This window comes from Lycium ferocissimum, chromosome 10 (assembly GCF_029784015.1).
Source record: "Lycium ferocissimum isolate CSIRO_LF1 chromosome 10, AGI_CSIRO_Lferr_CH_V1, whole genome shotgun sequence".
NCBI lineage: Eukaryota > Viridiplantae > Streptophyta > Magnoliopsida > Solanales > Solanaceae > Lycium > Lycium ferocissimum.
This window is the reverse complement of record NC_081351.1, coordinates 35714941-35733219: the sequence shown is the minus strand read 5'-3', so window position 1 is coordinate 35733219 and position 18279 is coordinate 35714941. Positions and strand designations below refer to the sequence as shown.

The window sequence follows — 18279 nt, the reverse complement described above, 5'->3', positions numbered from 1 at the left end:
TATTAATACTCCAATTTCGAACAAGATGAGAACGTGTCGATTCAAGTTAAAAAAAAAAAAAACATCGATAAGAAATTACTGAATTGATAAAGAATGAATTTCATAATGTCGTAATGTTGAGAATGAAAATCGATTTTCAAAGGTCTCTAATGGAGGAATCACTGGTTTGATTGAAGAAAGTAAAGTGAAGAAGAAAGGTGAAATCGTGGGAAAGAGTAAAGAAGAGGAGTAAAGTGTTGAAGTCAGATGAAGAATAAAGGTTTGGACTTAAGCCACACTTGGGCCTCATTTAACGTACTTGGGCCGTAACCCGTCCATCCTGTGTTTTGGGCCAAAATCTGTCCATCTTCAATAAAGCTGAAGATATACATTTGTACATACACAATATACAACTGGCACACGTATACAATATAGTATAGGATTCTATCTTAGATCATTCTAGAAAATGTATAGGTGTACAAAATACAAAATATCAGAATTGTACAATTGTACAAAATCATAGACGATTCAAAGTTTAGTTTATTGCATTTTTGCCCATGTAACTATTATAAGAATCAGGTTTTGATTCAATGAATAGACACAGAAATTTCTCCACATTTTTCCTATATTTTCTTCATGGTATCAAAGCAATAGATCCTACAAATTGCTCTTCATTCACTTCTCTTCAATCACACTTATTGTGAACTATGGGAGACACTCAGGAAACAGTCATTCAACAAGCTGATGTTGTTCAAGCTGGAAGTGGAACCAGTTTTGACTCCAACAGTCCTCTTTTCCTTCATGCTTCTGATGCTCCAGGAATGACCTTGGTTATCAACTCTTTTGATGGAAGAGGATACCAAGGCTGGAGGAGATCTGTGCTCATTGCACTCTCAGCTAAAAACAAGCTGGGATTTATCAATGGAAAATGTGCTGAACCTGAGGCAACAGCCAAAGACTTCCCTCAGTGGAGCAGATGTAATGATATGGTTACATCTTGGCTCCTTAACTCTTTGTCCAAAGATATAGCTCATTCTGTGATATATTCAAGAACAGCAAAGGATCTATGGAAAGATTTGGAACAAAGGTTTGGACAATCAAATGGTGCAAAGTTATATCATCTGCAAAAAGAGATAACAGGATCAGCTCAAGGGTCTAATGATGTTGCAAGCTACTTTACAAAGCTGAAAAGATTATGGGATGAGTTGGATTCTCTTAACACAGATATTGTGTGCAACTGTGTGTGTATCTGTGATGGGAAACACAAAATGATCAAGTCTGTGGAGGACCAAAGGTTGATTCAATTCCTGATGGGGCTCAATGATGGGTATGCTCAAGCAAGGGGGAACATTCTCATGATAAACCCCTTACCAAGCATCAACCATGCATACTCCCTTTTGCTTCAGGATGAGAATCAGAGGGAGGTTTACATGAATCCTCATTATCCATCTAATGGATCATCTTTCATGACAGGAAATCAGACCAAAGGACAACAAAAATTTGGAAATCAGATACAAAGATTTGGAAATCAAACACAATCACAACAAAGGTATGGAAACCAGTTTCAAACACAAAGGTTTCAAAATGGAAATCAGAGGTTTAATCCAAACCAAAGGGGAGGAAAAGGGAGGAAGAAGAAGTACAATCCAAATGTAACTTGTACTAACTGTTTGAAAACTGGACATGTCATGGATGATTGCTATAGGCTCATAGGATATCCAGATGATTTTCAATTCACAAACAACAAAGAGCAGGTCAGTGTCAAAGGAAATGCAGCAATCACAGATGAGGAATTTGGAAATATGAGCATGGGAAATGATGACAATGATATAAATGGACTGAGTCAACTAAGCAAGGATCAAGTTTCACAAATCATGCAGATCTTCAAGCAAAGTCAGAATGGTGTCTCAAGCAGTAACACAACAGAAATTAATGCCAACACTGTTGCTGGTACTATTACTAGATACTCTGGTTCTTGTTTCTCAGTTTACAATACTAAGTCATGGATAGTTGACTCAGGGGCATCCGAGCATATGTGTTTTAACTCTAACTCTTTTCTTAATCTCACTCCCCTTCCTGCTCCTTTAAATATCAACCTACCCAACTCTTATAGGATTCAAGTCACACATACAGGAAGTGTTCAAGTTCTCCCTAAAATTATTTTACAAAATGTGCTTTTTGTTCCTTCTTTCAGATATAACCTTTTATCTGTCAATAGAATCTGTAGACAATTTCTTTGTTCTCTCAAATTTGATATCACTCAATGTGTCATGCAGGACCATTTAATGAGGAAGGTACAAGCTTTTGGTGAAGTAAGAGAGGGTCTCTATGTCCTGGAACCTACTGATTTTAGGAATCCTAGTCTATCACAAATCAATGTAGTTAATTTACAAGAAGGAAATTATTCCAGTAGTGGTCAAGTTTCTAAGTCTTTTCCTTTTTCTCGCTAGTGCGCTTCGATGTAGCCATTTGGCATGCTAGGTTGGGACACTTACCATATTCTGCAATGAAAAAATTAAGTTTCATTTCTTTGCCTTCTGATTCTATTTGTACTTGTGATATTTGCCCTCTTGCAAGACAAACTAGAAATCCATTCCCTACTAGTCAAATTGGATCTAAAAGAGTTTTTGAGTTAATTCACATAGATACCTGGGGTCCTTTTAAAACCCCTACTTATAATGGTTATAAGTATTTTCTTACAATTGTTGATGATTTCAGCAGAGGAACTTGGACCTTTCTACTAACAGTAAAGAACAATGCTTTTCCAGTATTAAAGAATTTTTTATGCATGGTTGAGAGACAGTTTGATGTTAAAGTGAAGAAAATAAGATCAGACAATGCCTTGGAGTTAGGCAAGGGAATACAGGAATCCAATTTTCTTCAATCACAAGGGATCATACATGAAACATCATGCACTGCTACTCCTCAACAAAATGGGATTGTTGAAAGAAAGCATAGGCACTTGTTGGAAATTTCAAGAGCATTGTTGTTTCAGTCTAAGCTTCCTATTTCCTATTGGGGAGAGTGTGTGTTGACTGCAACACACTTGATTAATAGACTTCCCTCTTCTGTTCTCAAAGGAAAAAGTCCTTATCATATCCTTTTTGGAAAACCACCAAATTACAAAGGACTGAAAATTTTTGGTTGTCTCTGTTATGCTTCAACTTTGAAAAACAATAGAAGCAAATTTGATCCTAGAGCTAGTGCTTGTGTATTCTTAGGTTATCCTCAAGGGCAAAAGGGTTATAAGCTACTAGAGTTTGGCAGTAAAAGAATATTCATTTCTAGGGATGTTCATTTTTTTGAAAACATTTTTCCCTTTTCCAAAGCACATCCAGAGACAAATCATTTTTTTCCCATTTCCTATTCCACAGTATCCAGTGGACAAGAGCATGAAGACTCCAATCCTCCTATACCTAATCCCATATCAGAAACACAAGAAACTGATCCTGAAATTCCTTCCTCACATATTATATCTGATCCTGAACCACCTGAAGTCATTATATCAGATATTCTTCCTGATCAAAGACCTACTACCTCAACCCAAATTCAACCAGAGAGACAATCAACTAGAACACATAAAAGACCATCCTATCTAGATGATTTTATATGCAATCATGTTTACTTGACAGATGTCTCATCCAATTGTTTTGCCCAACCTTCACAACCTTCTACTTTTTCCTTTGGAGCCTTAACCTTGCAAAATCAACATCTATTGAGTTCTACTTCTACTATAACAGAACCTACTAGTTTTAAACAGGCTTCTATGAATCCAGGTTGGCTGCAAGCCATGGATAAAGAGATCAGTGCTCTACAGGACAATGATACATGGGAAGTAGTGGTTTTGCCTCCAAATAGGAAGGCTTTACCCAGCAAATGGGTATATAAGGTCAAACAAAATTCAGATGGCACCATTGAGAGACTAAAGGCAAGACTTGTGATTAGAGGGGATATACAAAGGGAAGGAATAGACTACAATGAGACATTTTCCCCAGTGGTTAAAATGACAACAATTAGATGTTTTTTGACTATTGCTATAAAGAAGGGATGGCCTGTTTCACAACTAGATGTTAACAATGCTTTTCTTCATGGAGATCTTCAAGAAGAAGTGTACATGAAAGTTTCAATGAGTTTGATCGCCTTACTCCTAATCATGTTTGCAAACTTAAGAAGTCATTATATGGGCTAAAGCAAGCTTCAAGGCAATGGTATGCCAAGCTTGCAGGAGCCCTTAGTTTCAAAGGATATTCAGCATCTTTGAATGACTACTCTCTGTTCTTTAAGAAATCAGGAACTCATGTTTCTCTCATAGCTGTCTATGTTGATGACATACTCATCACTGGGAATGATCCCTCAGAGTTTGAAGCTATGAAGTCTTTTCTTGACACTGAGTTCAAGATCAAGGATCTAGGTGACTTGCATTACTTCTTAGGGATGGAAATTTTAAGAGAGAAACAGGGTTTTATTGTCAGTCAAAGAAAATTCACCCTAGAATTACTGCAAGAATTTGATTGTAACTCCTTACCTACAGTTTCCTCACCTCTTGATCCTAGTACCAAATTATCTGCACACTCAGGCACTCCTCTTAAAGATCCCACCATATACCGAAGGTTAATTGGTAAACTAAACTATCTTACCCACACAAGACCAGATCTGTGTTTTGCAGTTCTTGTTCTAAGTCAATTCATGCAAAATCCTTATACAGATCACTTTAAAGCAGGCCTTCGTGTTGTAAGGTATCTTAAGGGAAATCTCGATCAAGGACTATTTCTCAATTCAGACCCATCTTTTTCTCTCATAGCATTTTGTGATGCCGACTGGGCATCTTGCCGAGATACTAGAAGATCTATAAGTGGGTTTTTCATTAATCTAGGTGGTGCTCCTATTTCGTGGAAATCAAAGAAACAAGCATCTATTTCACTATCATCTGCGGAATCTGAATATAGATCTATGAGGAGGGTAACAGCTGAGCTAACCTGGTTAACAAGATTGCTTGAAGATCTTTCTATTACTCCATCTCTGCCAATTCCGGTACACTCTGATAGTCAAGCTGCAATCTATATCGCCCGGAATCCGGTCTTCCATGAACGAACAAAACATGTGGAATTGGACTGTCACTTTGTAAGACAGCAATTCCTTTCAGGCTTAATTTCATTGACATTTGTTCCCTCTGCTTCTCAGCTAGCAGATCTGTTCACTAAAGCTCTTTCCGGTCCCTCGCATGAGTCGATTTTGTCCAAGTTGGGACTCGTTTCTCTCCCCTCCAACTTGAGGGAGGGTGTTGAGAATGAAAATCGATTTTCAAAGGTCTCTAATGGAGGAATCACTGGTTTGATTGAAGAAAGTAAAGTGAAGAAGAAAGGTGAAATCGTGGGAAAGAGTAAAGAAGAGGAGTAAAGTGTTGAAGTCAGATGAAGAATAAAGGTTTGGACTTAAGCCACACTTGGGCCTCATTTAACCAGACTTGGGCCAGAACCTGTCCATCCTGTGTTTTGGCCCAGAATCTGCCCATCCTCAATAAAGCTGAAGATATACATTTGTACATACACAATATACAGCTGGGACACGTATATAATATAGTATAGGATTCTATCTTAGATCATTCTAGAAAATGTATAGGTGTACAAAATACAAAATATCAGAATTGTACAATTGTACAGCTCATAGACAGTTACAAAGTTTAGTTTATTGCATTTTTGCCCATGTAACTATTATAAGAATCAGGTTTTGATTCAATGAATAGACACAGAAATTTCTCCACATTTTTCCTATATTTTCTTCACGTAATTCCCTTGTTCATGAATTTCATAGTGCCGTAATTCCCTTGTTTGCTTAATTCCATATAAGAATGGAATTATAACGGGTAAGCCACCGACCAGACCATTGCCGTTAAATTTTAGTCTTCTGTTAAGTGGCTATGAAATTAGTGTAGTGTTCATTACTTTGCAACAGCGGCATTATATCTCCCTTTCCAAACACGGACAATTGTGACGTGCTATAAAGTATCGAAGAGATCTTGTGACTCAAGTATTTTGAGAATACCATTGAACTCATCAAGCAATCTTTGGTCTCAACACCCGTGTATATATATACTAGATGGGGTTGACCTGTGCTCAATTTACATTTTCAAGCGGTGGTCAGTTTTGGATGCTTTGCATAGTCATTTGATCATGAAAGATGGCAGTAAAGAACAGAAAAGAACAAAAATTTAGCACGTAGAGAAACATAAAGCTAATTGGCTTGAAGCTATCAGATGGTTAATATGTGGCACATGCCATCATAGAAAGAACGTATAGAGTAACAGTTATTCAATAAAAGTTGCATGAGGTATCACATTTACAGAGATGTTGAAGATACCACACAACTATACATATTTGCAGATATATTGATGCCAAAGTATGTTCTGGATCTATTAGCTATTGTATCTCTTTGCTTCTTTTGGATATATTAGCTATTGTATCTCTTTGCTTCTTGTCTTTTGTAAGGCCGTCTCCTTACCTGCATTGTGTATCCATGAAACACAAAAATTTGCAGAAATGATATAAAGAATAGGTCATGAGAAAAAAATATTGTGAAGGGAAATTGACAGTACTTATATAATACCGACAAAGCAAGAGAGCAGAATGCGATGTATTTTGAAACAATTAGGATTCATATGCTACCTCCAGTTTTTGCTCCATTAAATAAGAGGTTTAAAATGAGTAAATAGTGATCTTCATGTTTATCTCTAGAGTTGTTTAATACTGGATAAATGATTCCACGTGGTTAAAGCAAAAATTGTTTGAAGCAACTTAAAAAGAAAATGACACATCTATACCTGTAAATCTAGAACATTGAGGCGATCAAAAACTTCCAAATCAGCATAACAATCCTTCTTACTAACAAAATGCCTTTGTATTCTGCATCAGTCATTATCGGTAGACGATTAAAGCAAAATATAAAGAATTAAATCAAAAGGTTGGATTTCTCCACTTATCAATAGATGATCAAAACAGGGGCACAATGAACCAAATCAAAAAAGCAGTTAGTCAAAGAAGTAGAACCTTCACCAGAAGACCTGCTTGATCATTTTCTAAAGATCTCTGCTAACTTGCACTGTTATAATTAAGCTGTCATGTTTGAAAGTAAGTTAGCCATTCACAGCGTGTGCCAACCACTTTAAGTGATTTACCAATTTGGTGTCATAACCCTCGTCGTTCATCACCCCTCTTCTTCTTGTTGTTCATCTGCTTTAAGTCTGTAACTACACAAAGAGCTCTTCCCCCCAAACTTCTAACTACACTTGAATCAGAAGAAATGCATTAAACATATTTCAGATATAATAAAATATCATAACTGCATTACTTACACACCTCCACATCTTACTTCCTTGCACCGCTTACGCACTTCCACATTCTACTTATCACTTCTTCATTGTCCTCTGTACAGTCACATATTCTTCTAGAGATAGCAAGCACAATCAAGAACGGAAGGTTTTCACACCATAAATAGTCAGAGAGAGATCCATTTTTCAGAAACGACATTCTACTTTAGGACACAAATCATCATTTTATCACTCCTTCGATGATATGATAAAAAATAATGTTCACAATTAGACTCCAAAGAATAATATGAATTGTCCTTCAACTTTTCAAAACACAATCAAATTTTTTCTTGGAAATCTTTAACCTTTGGTATCTTCTTTTGAATATTAAACTATTTGAGAAATAAAGTGTCAAGTATCACTGATTTGCTGCTATGGTCTTTTAAACTATGAACATGTCATTTTTAGTTTAAAAACCTTAAGCCCGGGTACCTTTTTCATCTCCACCCTCAACTCCTAATTCCAGTTAAATTAGGTGTATATTTGTATAGAAGAAGGAATGTATACCAACTTCAAAATTGATATTTAGAATTATAAGACATAATGAACCTAAACCCACTGCATGCAGGTGTCTAGTAAGTATTGCTAAGTCCTCCCATATCAAAAGGAAAAAGAGGTATTGAATAGTTGTGTGTAAATATTTACAAATAATTTTTTTATAGATATATTTATACATAAAATTTGTCAAAAATAAACTGGACATTCATGAATATAAATACATTTCTTGGAGGAAGAGACAAAATGAACCGCTTATGATGCGATAAAATTAGTTCAACATGTAATTACTATTGGGCACTTTAAGTAGCAAAATGCATAACCATCTTTAAAGCCAACTAAAGCATACTCTATTCAATGCAAAAAATGACATAATATCGATACTGGGGTGCTCAAACTATAACACAAAAACATCAAATGGCTCGGCAGTTCCTCTCCTAATATTTCAGTTTATAAATTTTTAGAACCTTCCAAAGAAAAATGCTTAAAAACTCACTTTCCTATACAACAATTAAGATACTTTACTCTCAAAGAGAGGTAATTTCACATCTTATATAGAAGAAAAATTTCAATTCCTCACCTTGCCAAGTCTTGGAACTAAATGCAATTGAATTTCATGAATTTTAAAATTATCCATGAGCAAACGCAATCGAAATGATCTGCCTCGATCGGAGGAACTAACATACATCTCCAAGTTTAACAGAATCGTGGTATCTTCAAGTATAAGGCATCATAGTCCATACACAACTTTTGCATTTAATGAGAAAAGATGGAGCATAGTTAAGGAGTGTAATTTATTTTTCAATAATTGAGATTGTACATAGGAAAACTCTGAACTTAACCTATCATAGTTAATTGGTAAATTTGTACTCCCTCCGTTCACTTTTACTTGTCACATTTTGACTTTTCAAGCTGTTTAAGAAACAATAATTAAGATAGATATTTTACCACAATATCCCTATTAAATGGTGTATAATTGTATTGGAGTTGGAAAAATGATTTGAAATGAGTATAAATGCTAAGGGTAAAACATAATTTTTTTTTGTCTTACCTTGATATGTAAAAAAGAAAATTTATAAAAGGAATAGTAGATAAGTAAAAATGCATGGAGGGAGTAGTTAAAAAGGGGAAACTGAAAGGAAATAAAAGAGGAAAAAGAAAGACGGAATGAAGAGGCAGAGAAGAGGATTGCACGTGTTTTGCTTAAAAATAAAGAGCATACACGTGTTATAACAGAAATAAGTCAAACATTGTACAGTACTAAACAGATGGGCAAACATAATGTACCATTCATATTACTTTTGGTACCATAAATTAGTGCAGTGTTAGTCCCACCCCAACTCCCATTTCTATATATTATTAAGGGAAAAGGGTCAAAAATATCCCTCTACTTTAAGAAAAGGGCTAAAAATATCCTCCAAACTTATTTTGGGTTAAAAATGCCCTTCCCATTACGAAACTTTTCACCTATGCCCCTCTGTTAACAGATCCGTCCAATGCCCCAAAAGAACCCAAAATTTTGACCCGACCCGAATTGTACCCGACCCAAATAAAATAAAACCCCTTAGCTACCAAACACGACTCAAACCTTCATCAACATCAGAGAGGGAGAGAGAACACTGTAGAGAGAGAAAAGTTGCATACGAACACTTACCAGTGAATGTGCATAATGCTTCCTAGCTACGCTGAACTGAATAAACCCAACTGAGACAACAATCAAGAGTGAATACACGAACACTTACCGGTACTGCAATTAATTAACTAAAGAAGTGTTGTTCATATACTTAAGCAAGCTAAACTAAATTATCATAGAAACAGTGGATCTCTTTCAAGGGATCAAGGTTCTTGTAATGAAGTGCCTTGATTGCATGGGGACATGGGATTCCAGTGAGGTCCCACACCCTGCAAGTGCACTTCTTAATAGACAAATTGACAATGTGCTTGTCATTCCCTTCACTCACCTCAAACCCATAATCACCATTGATTCTGGACTCCATTCAGTAGCCCAAGTAAACACCTCTTCTTCGTTGTTGCTCACCATCTCCATCACCTTTATTCTTATTTCCTCAAGCATCCCAATGATAGCTTTGTGTCTAGGTACCAATATCCAGGAGTTGAATGATTCAACCAAGTTGTTTTCCACCAGGAGGGGGCAGACTTTTAGTTGTGTTTAACTAAAAGTCTGCCGGAGGGGGCAGACTTTTAGTTGTGTTTAACTAAAAGTCTGCCGGAGGGGGCAGACTTGGTTGTTTGCATGAGTTTTAATTCCAAACTAGTTGCAACATGATAGTCATTTAGCTCATTTTAATCGAAAAATGGTATTTAACCGGAGACATTATATGTTTATAAGCTAATTGAAGTTGAATCCAGATCCTTGTTGATCCTATTTAGACCTGCTAACATCATTTAAATCCTTTTTCAGCATGCTGAAGAATATATGAACCAAAATAAACTCATGCCAACACCAAAAACATATCAGAATCAGCTTATAGCCTAGCATAGAGACATTAATGATACCATATTAGTATAATCAAACTACTAAACTGGAAGTTAAACCAAACTAAACAGAAAACATCCCAATATTTTAACTTCTGAACCGAGGCTAGACTAACTAAAAAAAGGGAATGTGCATAATGCTTCCTAGCTACGCTGAACTGAATAAACCCAACTGAGACAACAATCAAGAGTGAATACACGAACACTTACCAGACTGCAATTAATTAACTAAAGAAGTGTTGTTCATATACTTAAGCAAGCTAAACTAAATTATCATAGAAACAGTGGATCTCTTTCAGTGTTTAACTAAAAGTCTGCCGGAGGGGGCAGACTTTTAGTTGTGTTTAACTAAAAGTCTGCCGGAGGGGGCAGACTTTTAGTTATGTTTAGTTATGCCGGGTCCGGCAGACTTTTAGTTGTGTTTAACTAAAAGTCTGCCGGAGGGCGACTTTTGTTTGTTTAGTTTTAATTCCAAACTAGTTGCAACATGATAGTCATTTAGCTCATTTTAATCAAAAAAATGGTATTTAACCAGAGACATTATATGTTTATAAGCTAATTGAAGTTGAATCCAGATCCTTGTTGATCCTATTTAGACCTGCTAACATCATTTAAATCCTTTTTCAGCATGCTGAAGAATATATGAACCAAAATAAACTCATGCCAACACCAAAAACATATCAATCTTGTGCTTTGTAGCCTAGCATAGAGACATTAATGATACCATATTAGTATAATCAAACTACTAAAGGTTCATAGGAAGTTAAACCAAACTAAACAAAAAACATCCCAATATTTTAACTTCTCTTGATACCGAGGCTAGACTAACTAAAAAAGGGAATGAGATAATGCTTCCTTACGTGTTCATGTAAACCATTGAGACAACAATCAAACCTTTGTGAATACACGAACACTTACCTTTGTAGGTTCAATTAATTAACTAAAGAAGTGTTGTTCATATACTTAAGCAAGCTAAACTAAATTATCATAGAAAAACAAGAGAAATCTCTTTCAGGTGTTTAACTAAAAGTACTACAGGGCATACTTTTAGTTGTGTTTAAAAAAACTAACAACTAACTTTTAGTTATGTTTAGTTATGCTTTGTCATCAATGCATACTTTTAATCCCAACTAAAAGTCAGCCCATGAAATCATTTTAGTTATGTTTAGTTATACTTCTCCTCATATCGTTTCTTATATTATGCATTTCAACGGTTATTAGTATTAGGAAAACTTAATATGAAAATAAGTATTTTGATGAGAAAAATCTGATCTTGATGAATATGTAGGAATGAGGTATTATTATGAAGATCCTTGTAGAGAAAATTTTCTTTTTTGGGGCATTGTTTCTTGTTTACAAGCGAAGGAAGTTTTAGTTGAATCTGGCTTGACAAGTAACTTGTTCTTTGTTTTGGTTTATGAGAGAAAATTGAATCTTGTGCTTTGTTCATTACTACAAACACTATTATTTGATCAGTTATAGCAAAAAAACGAGAAGAGGTTCATAGTGTAGTCTAGGACTTAGGCCATCGAAAGCTAAAAAAATCTCTTAATCACGTGTAATTCTCTTGGATACTCATTAGTGTTCATGAATGAGAAAATATTCATTAGTGTTCATGTATACCATTGAAATGACACTTTATCGGAACCTTTGTCCCGAAAGATGAAACAATAGACCTTTGTAGGTTCCACATCCATACATTACAAACAAGGACCTTACAAACATTACATCCAAATTACTACATTCACTACATCTCCAAGATAAAACAAGAGAAAACAACAACCATCGGTTCTTCTCAACTACTACACATACATATTAGCTTCATAAAAAAACTAACAACTAACACTACATCTCAAAATTCACTTTGTCATCAATGCAACCAAAATCCCAACAAAATCAGCCCATGAAATCATAAGGTTGAATTTCACCTTAGAATACTTCTCCTCAAATGTCTTAGCTAGGAAGCATTATGCACATTCAGCTAATGCTAAGTGTTCGTATGCAACTTTTCTCTCTCTAGAGGAGGAGTGTTCTCTCTCCCTCTCTGATGTTGATGAAGGTTTGAGTCGTGTTTGGTAGCTAAGGGGTTTTATTTTATTTGGGTCGGGTACAATTCGGGTCGGGTCAAAATTTTGGGTTCTTTTGGGGCATTGGACGGATCAAGTATGCAGGGGCATAGGTGAAAAGTTTCGTAATGGGAAGGGCATTTTTAACCCAAAATAAGTTTGGAGGATATTTTTAGCCCTTTTCTTAAAGTAGAGGGATATTTTTGACCCTTTTCCCTTTTTTTAATCGATTTGTCTAATGCTATATTTGTGTTATCCGTACAAGTAATTGCACGCTTCGTCCTTCAAATGGAGGGTCTTTAATTTTTGTTTTCATTATGCCTATAAGTTTACGCAAGTGTAAGAACTAGAATAACTTGTGGATAAAACTCCGGTTTATGATGCAAAAGTACTTATACACCTATAGACATAAGTTCCATGTTAAAGGACAAAATTATTAACAAGACAATACCAAAAAACTAAGACACACATAAATTAACTTAATTCATGAAAACATAGAGCCCAAATTATGAATACACCCAATACTTCCTATGCCTAAGAACCCCAAAAATCATATATTGTACTCGAAAAACACGGTCTTCATGAAAACACAAGTTACTAAATTAAAAAAAAAAAAAAAAAAGTCCGCCAAGAGGCACCAAAAATCTTAAACTAAAGTTTATAATCGGAAAACATATAAACTTTCATAAAAACTAACATTATTAACAAAAAAAAAAAAAAAAGCACCAAAAAATCAAAACACATACAAACTAACTTAAATCACGAAATTATGCCCGAATAGGCATAAATTCAGTTTCAAAAAACAAAAATTCTACTGGAACAGGCATATGCCGCCTCGCACAAACACATTCTTCACAAAAATCATTATTAAATAAAAACAACAAAACGAACAACATAAAACAATAGGCATAAATTCATTCACGAGGGCAAAACTTCAAAGATTCAACAAAGAGAAAACCAAAACGCATATCAAAATCAACTAAAACATATTATGACATTCATAATACGACATTCGAAAAAATCAAAATATATACATGGGGAATGAAACTAAAGTTCAAAAAATCATACAGACACTTTAACAAAACACTATAATTTTAAATAAAAAAGGATCAATTAAATATAAAAAACGACGAAGACAAAGATATCAATTCAACAAACAACAATTTAACATAAAAACAAATATTGAAAGGAGCAAAAGATCCAAATTCGTACTTAAATTTTAGAACAGAAAAGACAGACACAAAATAGAGGAGGAACGAAGAAGCAAAAAAGAGAAAAGAAAAGGGCAAATGACAAAATAGAAAGGATTTTAATGGGGTAAGAGTAATTTCGTCAAAAAAACTTTCATTAAACAGGTGGCAGGGGCAAAAATTAAAGAAGGCATAAATGAGGGGCAAAATATAAAGACCAGCCCAAAAGAAGGGCACTCCGCGCAAAAAAAAAAAGAATTATGAATACACTAAAGAGCCCAATACGCCTTGTCAATTGGGTGGTTATTGCTTTGCTCTTTTGGCTGTGAATTCGTGTTTTTTTTAATCGATTTGTCTAATGCTATATTTGTGTTATCCGTACAAGTAATTGCACGCTTCGTCCTTCAAATGGACTGGTCTTTAATTTTTGTCTGAACTTATGCTTATAAGTTCTCTAACTTGTGGATATTATGATGCGTAACTTATACACCTATAGACATAAGTTCCATGTTAAAGGACAAAAATTAAAGACCAGCACAAAATAGGAACAAAAGTGCAAATGACCCAGCAAAACATAGAGCCCAAATTATGAATACACCCAATACGCCTAGAGCCCCAAAAATCATTTGTCTGAAAACCCCACTTTGAACGTATATGGTGTCAACAGAAAAGAAAACCCTAACACCAACAATGGCGGTGGAACGAAAAATGAGATGGGGAGAATTAGAAGACGATGCAGAGGACTTAGATTTCCTGTTACCACCGAAACAAGTATTTGGACCAGATTCAAATGGGGTAAAGAAAGTAGTGGGCCAAGCCCATTTTGAGCTGCTTCTTATCTGGCCTTTTGCAAATACAAAAGCCCAGCCCAAACTCCTCCACCGTCTCACTACAAACCCCACTTTTAACCCTTTGGGCAATTGGACATTTCTCCCAAAACATACCCTTTTTGTGTGGTCTCAACAGAAAACATCTTTTTTATTTATTGTTTTAAGGTTTTTGTTTTTATACTCTTTTACTTTTGTAATCTTAGGAAAGTAGTGGTGAACCAATTAATTAAGAGTTTATTGGATGATATCTTGTGTTTGATGTTTATCTTTTGTCCTTTGTTAGTGAAACAATGAGTAGAAAGTATATAAAGAAAATTTATACCCTCTCAACCTTAAGTTGGTTGTCGCTATTTCCCTTTCGAATATTTTAATTTGATACCAGTATTATCATTTTTCAAAAGAGTTATACTTTTCTCATTTCAAATGGCCAGATTCACAGTAGTAGTTGCATAGCTTTTTCTTATAATTACATCTAATGATCCAACTCTATTTTGGTCGTTGATTTACGATCAATTCAATGAGGGTTTATTAGCCCATTTAAAAGGTGAAGAATATATTATTTTTTGAAATCAAAAGGTTACGAAGGGTTAAGTAAGATTTATTTTTGTAAAGGAATTAGTCTAAAGGAATTGCACACCTATGAAATAAATTAGAGTTACGAACTCCTCATCTCTAACAAGTAGAGGATGTGCTTCACCACTGCATGAAGTCGAGCTTTGTCATTTTAAATTATTGATACTTATATTTAATTTAATTTTTATAATCTTTTACGAAATAAAATTGAATAAATAGCTTAGCCGAAGGTGTGTCCACTTTTGTTAATCAGAAGTCTTTAAGTTTAAGACTTGAAAATGAAACAAGTTCTTATTCCACTTCTCTCTATTTTCTCTTCCCTCTAGTTTTTCCAATTATTTTTTTCGTTTTGCTTAGTAGTTTTTGCCTATTGTTGTCTACTTCCTTATAGTACTTGAACGAAAATAACTCAACCAATATACTTAAATAAAAATATCTCAACCTTTAAAAGAAAAGAAACTGCAATTTTTATTACTTAGTTTGGCCTAATGTACCGCTAATATACTTCAACATCCTAAAATTAACTATGTACGTTTCGATTAACAAATCGCCAGCATTTACATGACTAAATTTTTTACTCCACTCTCCAAACACTTTATATCTCGAAACGTCCTCTAACAAAGTTGAGCTTGATAGTCTATTAAGCACTTTTAATCCCATTGAATCTTTTAATATCAAAACTCTAAATAGAAGTTTTGTCCAATGAAGGAAAGAGGGGGGTCTCAGTCTACTTTAGCTAAGTTAGGTAACTTATGTATAATGAACTCGGGTGTAACGCTTAGCTAATATTATATATGGGGACAGAAATGAAAATAGCACGGTTTGGCCTTTAAATGGGCGGTCTTTAATTTTTGTCTTTCAAAATCAAACTCATGTCTAGTGGGCATGAGTTCTTTTAAAATCGGCGCATAATTTGTGGGATATTACTTTATAAATTTATGCGCCACAAAAAAAAAATAATAGTCGTGAGAGACAAAAAGACCGGCACAAAACAGGGACAGAAGTGCAAATGACCCAAATCCTGTTAAATCTAAAATTGGGCCTTCAGCAAATACAAAAAAGCCCAGCACAAAATCCTCCACCGCCATTACAAATCTCTTTACACCCTTTGGATCAATTCTTCACAATTCACATATATCCCAAAACATACCCTTTTGGCCCCCCAACAGAAAACCACAAAAGAAAACCCTAATACCAAAACCGTTTTGTTTATCGCAAATCATCAATCAATGGCGGTGGAAACAGCAAACCAACGAAAAATCAAATGGGTAGAGCTTGAAGACGATGCAGAGGACTTAGATTTCCTGCTACCCCCAAAGCAAGTATTTGGACCAGATTCAAATGGGGTAAAGAAAGTAGTGGAATACAAGTTTAATGATGAAGGTAACAAGGTGAAAATAACAACCACAACACGTATACGTAAGCTAGCTAATGCTAGGCTCAGTAAAGGTGCTATTGAGAGGAGGAATTGGCCTAAGTTTGGTGATGCTGTACATGAAGATGTTGGTGCTACACTTACTATGGTTTCTACTGAGGAAATTATTCTTGAACGACCTACAGCTCCTGGTATACATCTAATCTCAATTCGTTTTTTTTTTTTTCAAAATCGATTTGGTGTGTTTTCTTCTTGGTTGTGGTTGTGGTTTGTAACTATGTGCTTGTTTTAAATTGGGTCGTTATTATTTTGCTCTTTTAGTTGTGAATTCATGGTGCTTTATCAATTTATTTTTTTCTCGTTGTTATTGTTGAGTTGCCCTTTGTGTCTTGTATTCCGTAGTCTTGTTATTATTTGGTCGTTGTGATTCGATGGGGTTTTTACTTTTTATTATTGTTGCTTCTTGGTTTTGGTTGTGATTTGTAATTCTCTGCTTAATTGTCAATTGGGTCGTTATTGCTTTGCTCTTTTGGTTGTGAATTCGTGTTTTTTTCAATCGATTTGTCTAATGCTATCTTTGTGTTATTATCTGGTTATTGTGAGTTGCTTGTTACTGTTTGACTGCTGTAGCATGGTAATTATCTGGTTGTTGTAATAAAAGGGGCAGTTGTTAGATCTCTCTGTGTATGGATAAAATAAAAGAAGGAATTTTTTTCTTGTTGTACTGTTGTGTTTTGAATCTGATGTATTGTCAAGCAATGTTTATTGTGAATTCTGTTGGTGTTTGTGTTGTTGCATCTCAAAGTAGTAAGGAGGGTTAAATTGTGTTATGGTGAATTAGGGGAAAAGGGGGGAACTTATGTTTGAAAAAGTTGTTAATTGGTTTAAGATGAGGACTGTCGTTGGGATGAATTTCCTCGTCTCTTTAGTTGGTTAGAAGGACAAAGGCAAGACACATGTGGAATGCAATCTTTTATGACGCAGGGCTTTTAACTTTATTGTGTGTAACATCTAATACATTAGTTCTATCTTGTGAACAGAGAAAGAGATTGTATCCTTATTATTCTTCGAGTGTAAACATTGTCTGCTAAAAACATATTGATCCAGGTTCTCTCGTATTGCCTGTTATATAGAGTGAAAAAATAGAGTTGCGCAATTACATGTCTCATGTACATATTATCGGCTACTCAACCTCAGTAGTGAGAAATTGGGAGTTGCTATAAATTGTATGCGTTCACCATGATTCATGTCAGCTATGGTAATAGTACTTCACTTCTGTTATGGTAAAAGAATGGATTTTGCAGCTGTGTTTGCGGTCTTCTATTTGAGTGATGAGAAATGGAAAAAAAATTACATGCTTGTGGAATGCTGCCTGTGTAGCTATTTTAGTAATACTGCAAATCGTCTATAGTAAAGAGATGGTATTGTTGCACCTATATCTCCTATAGTGGGAGTATGAGAGTTGAGCACATTATTGACTCTCATTGATGCATCTACAAAACTGTTTGGTGAATTGTGTTCTCGTATGTGTTTTAATTAATAGGCAGGTTCTTTCTCTCTGTGCTTGCCAATCTTTTTGTGTTTTAGATGCAGTATATGTGTTTTAAGTGTCCAAGGATATGCATTCGTTGACTTGAGCTTTATTTTAAGTTTACCTAACTCTGTTATTGTGATCATGAAATGTTGAATAGGTTCCAACAAAGATGAAGCTAAAGCTAGTGGAGACTCATTGGCTCAAATTGGGAAAGCGAGGGGGCATGTTCTTATGGTTTGTAGGACCTGTGGCAAGAAGGGTGATCACTGGACATCAAAATGCCCTTTCAAGGATCTTGCTCAGCCAAGTGAAACCTTCATGGATAAGCCACCTTCAGCTGAAGCGCCTGCTGCCGGTTTTCAATTGGGTCGTTATTAA

General features: G+C 35.2%; 2 protein-coding genes and 1 long non-coding RNA gene across 4 annotated transcripts; 2 read left to right on the top strand and 1 right to left on the bottom strand.

Annotated features, from left to right (window-relative positions):
- The first annotated feature begins 686 nt into the window (after positions 1–686).
- On the top strand, positions 687–2429 carry LOC132034844 (uncharacterized). The gene has a single exon (XM_059425192.1). It carries the CDS (start codon positions 687–689, stop codon positions 2427–2429), a length of 1743 nt encoding a protein of 580 aa, XP_059281175.1.
- A 3766-nt stretch (positions 2430–6195) lies between these two features.
- LOC132033633 (uncharacterized) lies at positions 6196–8897 on the bottom strand. 2 transcript variants are annotated; one of them, XR_009408826.1, is made up of 3 exons: positions 7023–8888; positions 6797–6878; positions 6196–6477 (listed from the first exon to the last, which is right to left on the bottom strand). It is a non-coding gene; the product is annotated as an uncharacterized LOC132033633 (long non-coding RNA). The 2 variants fall into 2 exon arrangements; XR_009408825.1 differs by having other exon boundaries at positions 6196–6878; positions 7023–8897.
- A 7235-nt stretch (positions 8898–16132) lies between these two features.
- On the top strand, positions 16133–18279 carry LOC132034843 (eukaryotic translation initiation factor 3 subunit G-like). The gene is made up of 2 exons (XM_059425191.1): positions 16133–16558; positions 18059–18279. Exons 1-2 carry the CDS (start codon positions 16222–16224, stop codon positions 18277–18279), a joined length of 558 nt encoding a protein of 185 aa, XP_059281174.1. The 5' UTR covers positions 16133–16221.

What these genes read in the sequence shown, in the direction of transcription:
- LOC132034843 (XM_059425191.1), top strand. Translation starts at nt 16,222, where the DNA reads ATGGCGGTGGAAACAGCAAACCAACGAAAAATCAAATGGGTAGAGCTT. An exon ending in TGAACGACCTACAGCTCCTG is followed by an intron (nt 16,559 to 18,058) that starts GTATACATCTAA and finishes AATGTTGAATAG; the next exon opens with GTTCCAACAAAGATGAAGCT.
- LOC132034844 (XM_059425192.1), top strand. Translation starts at nt 687, where the DNA reads ATGGGAGACACTCAGGAAACAGTCATTCAACAAGCTGATGTTGTTCAA.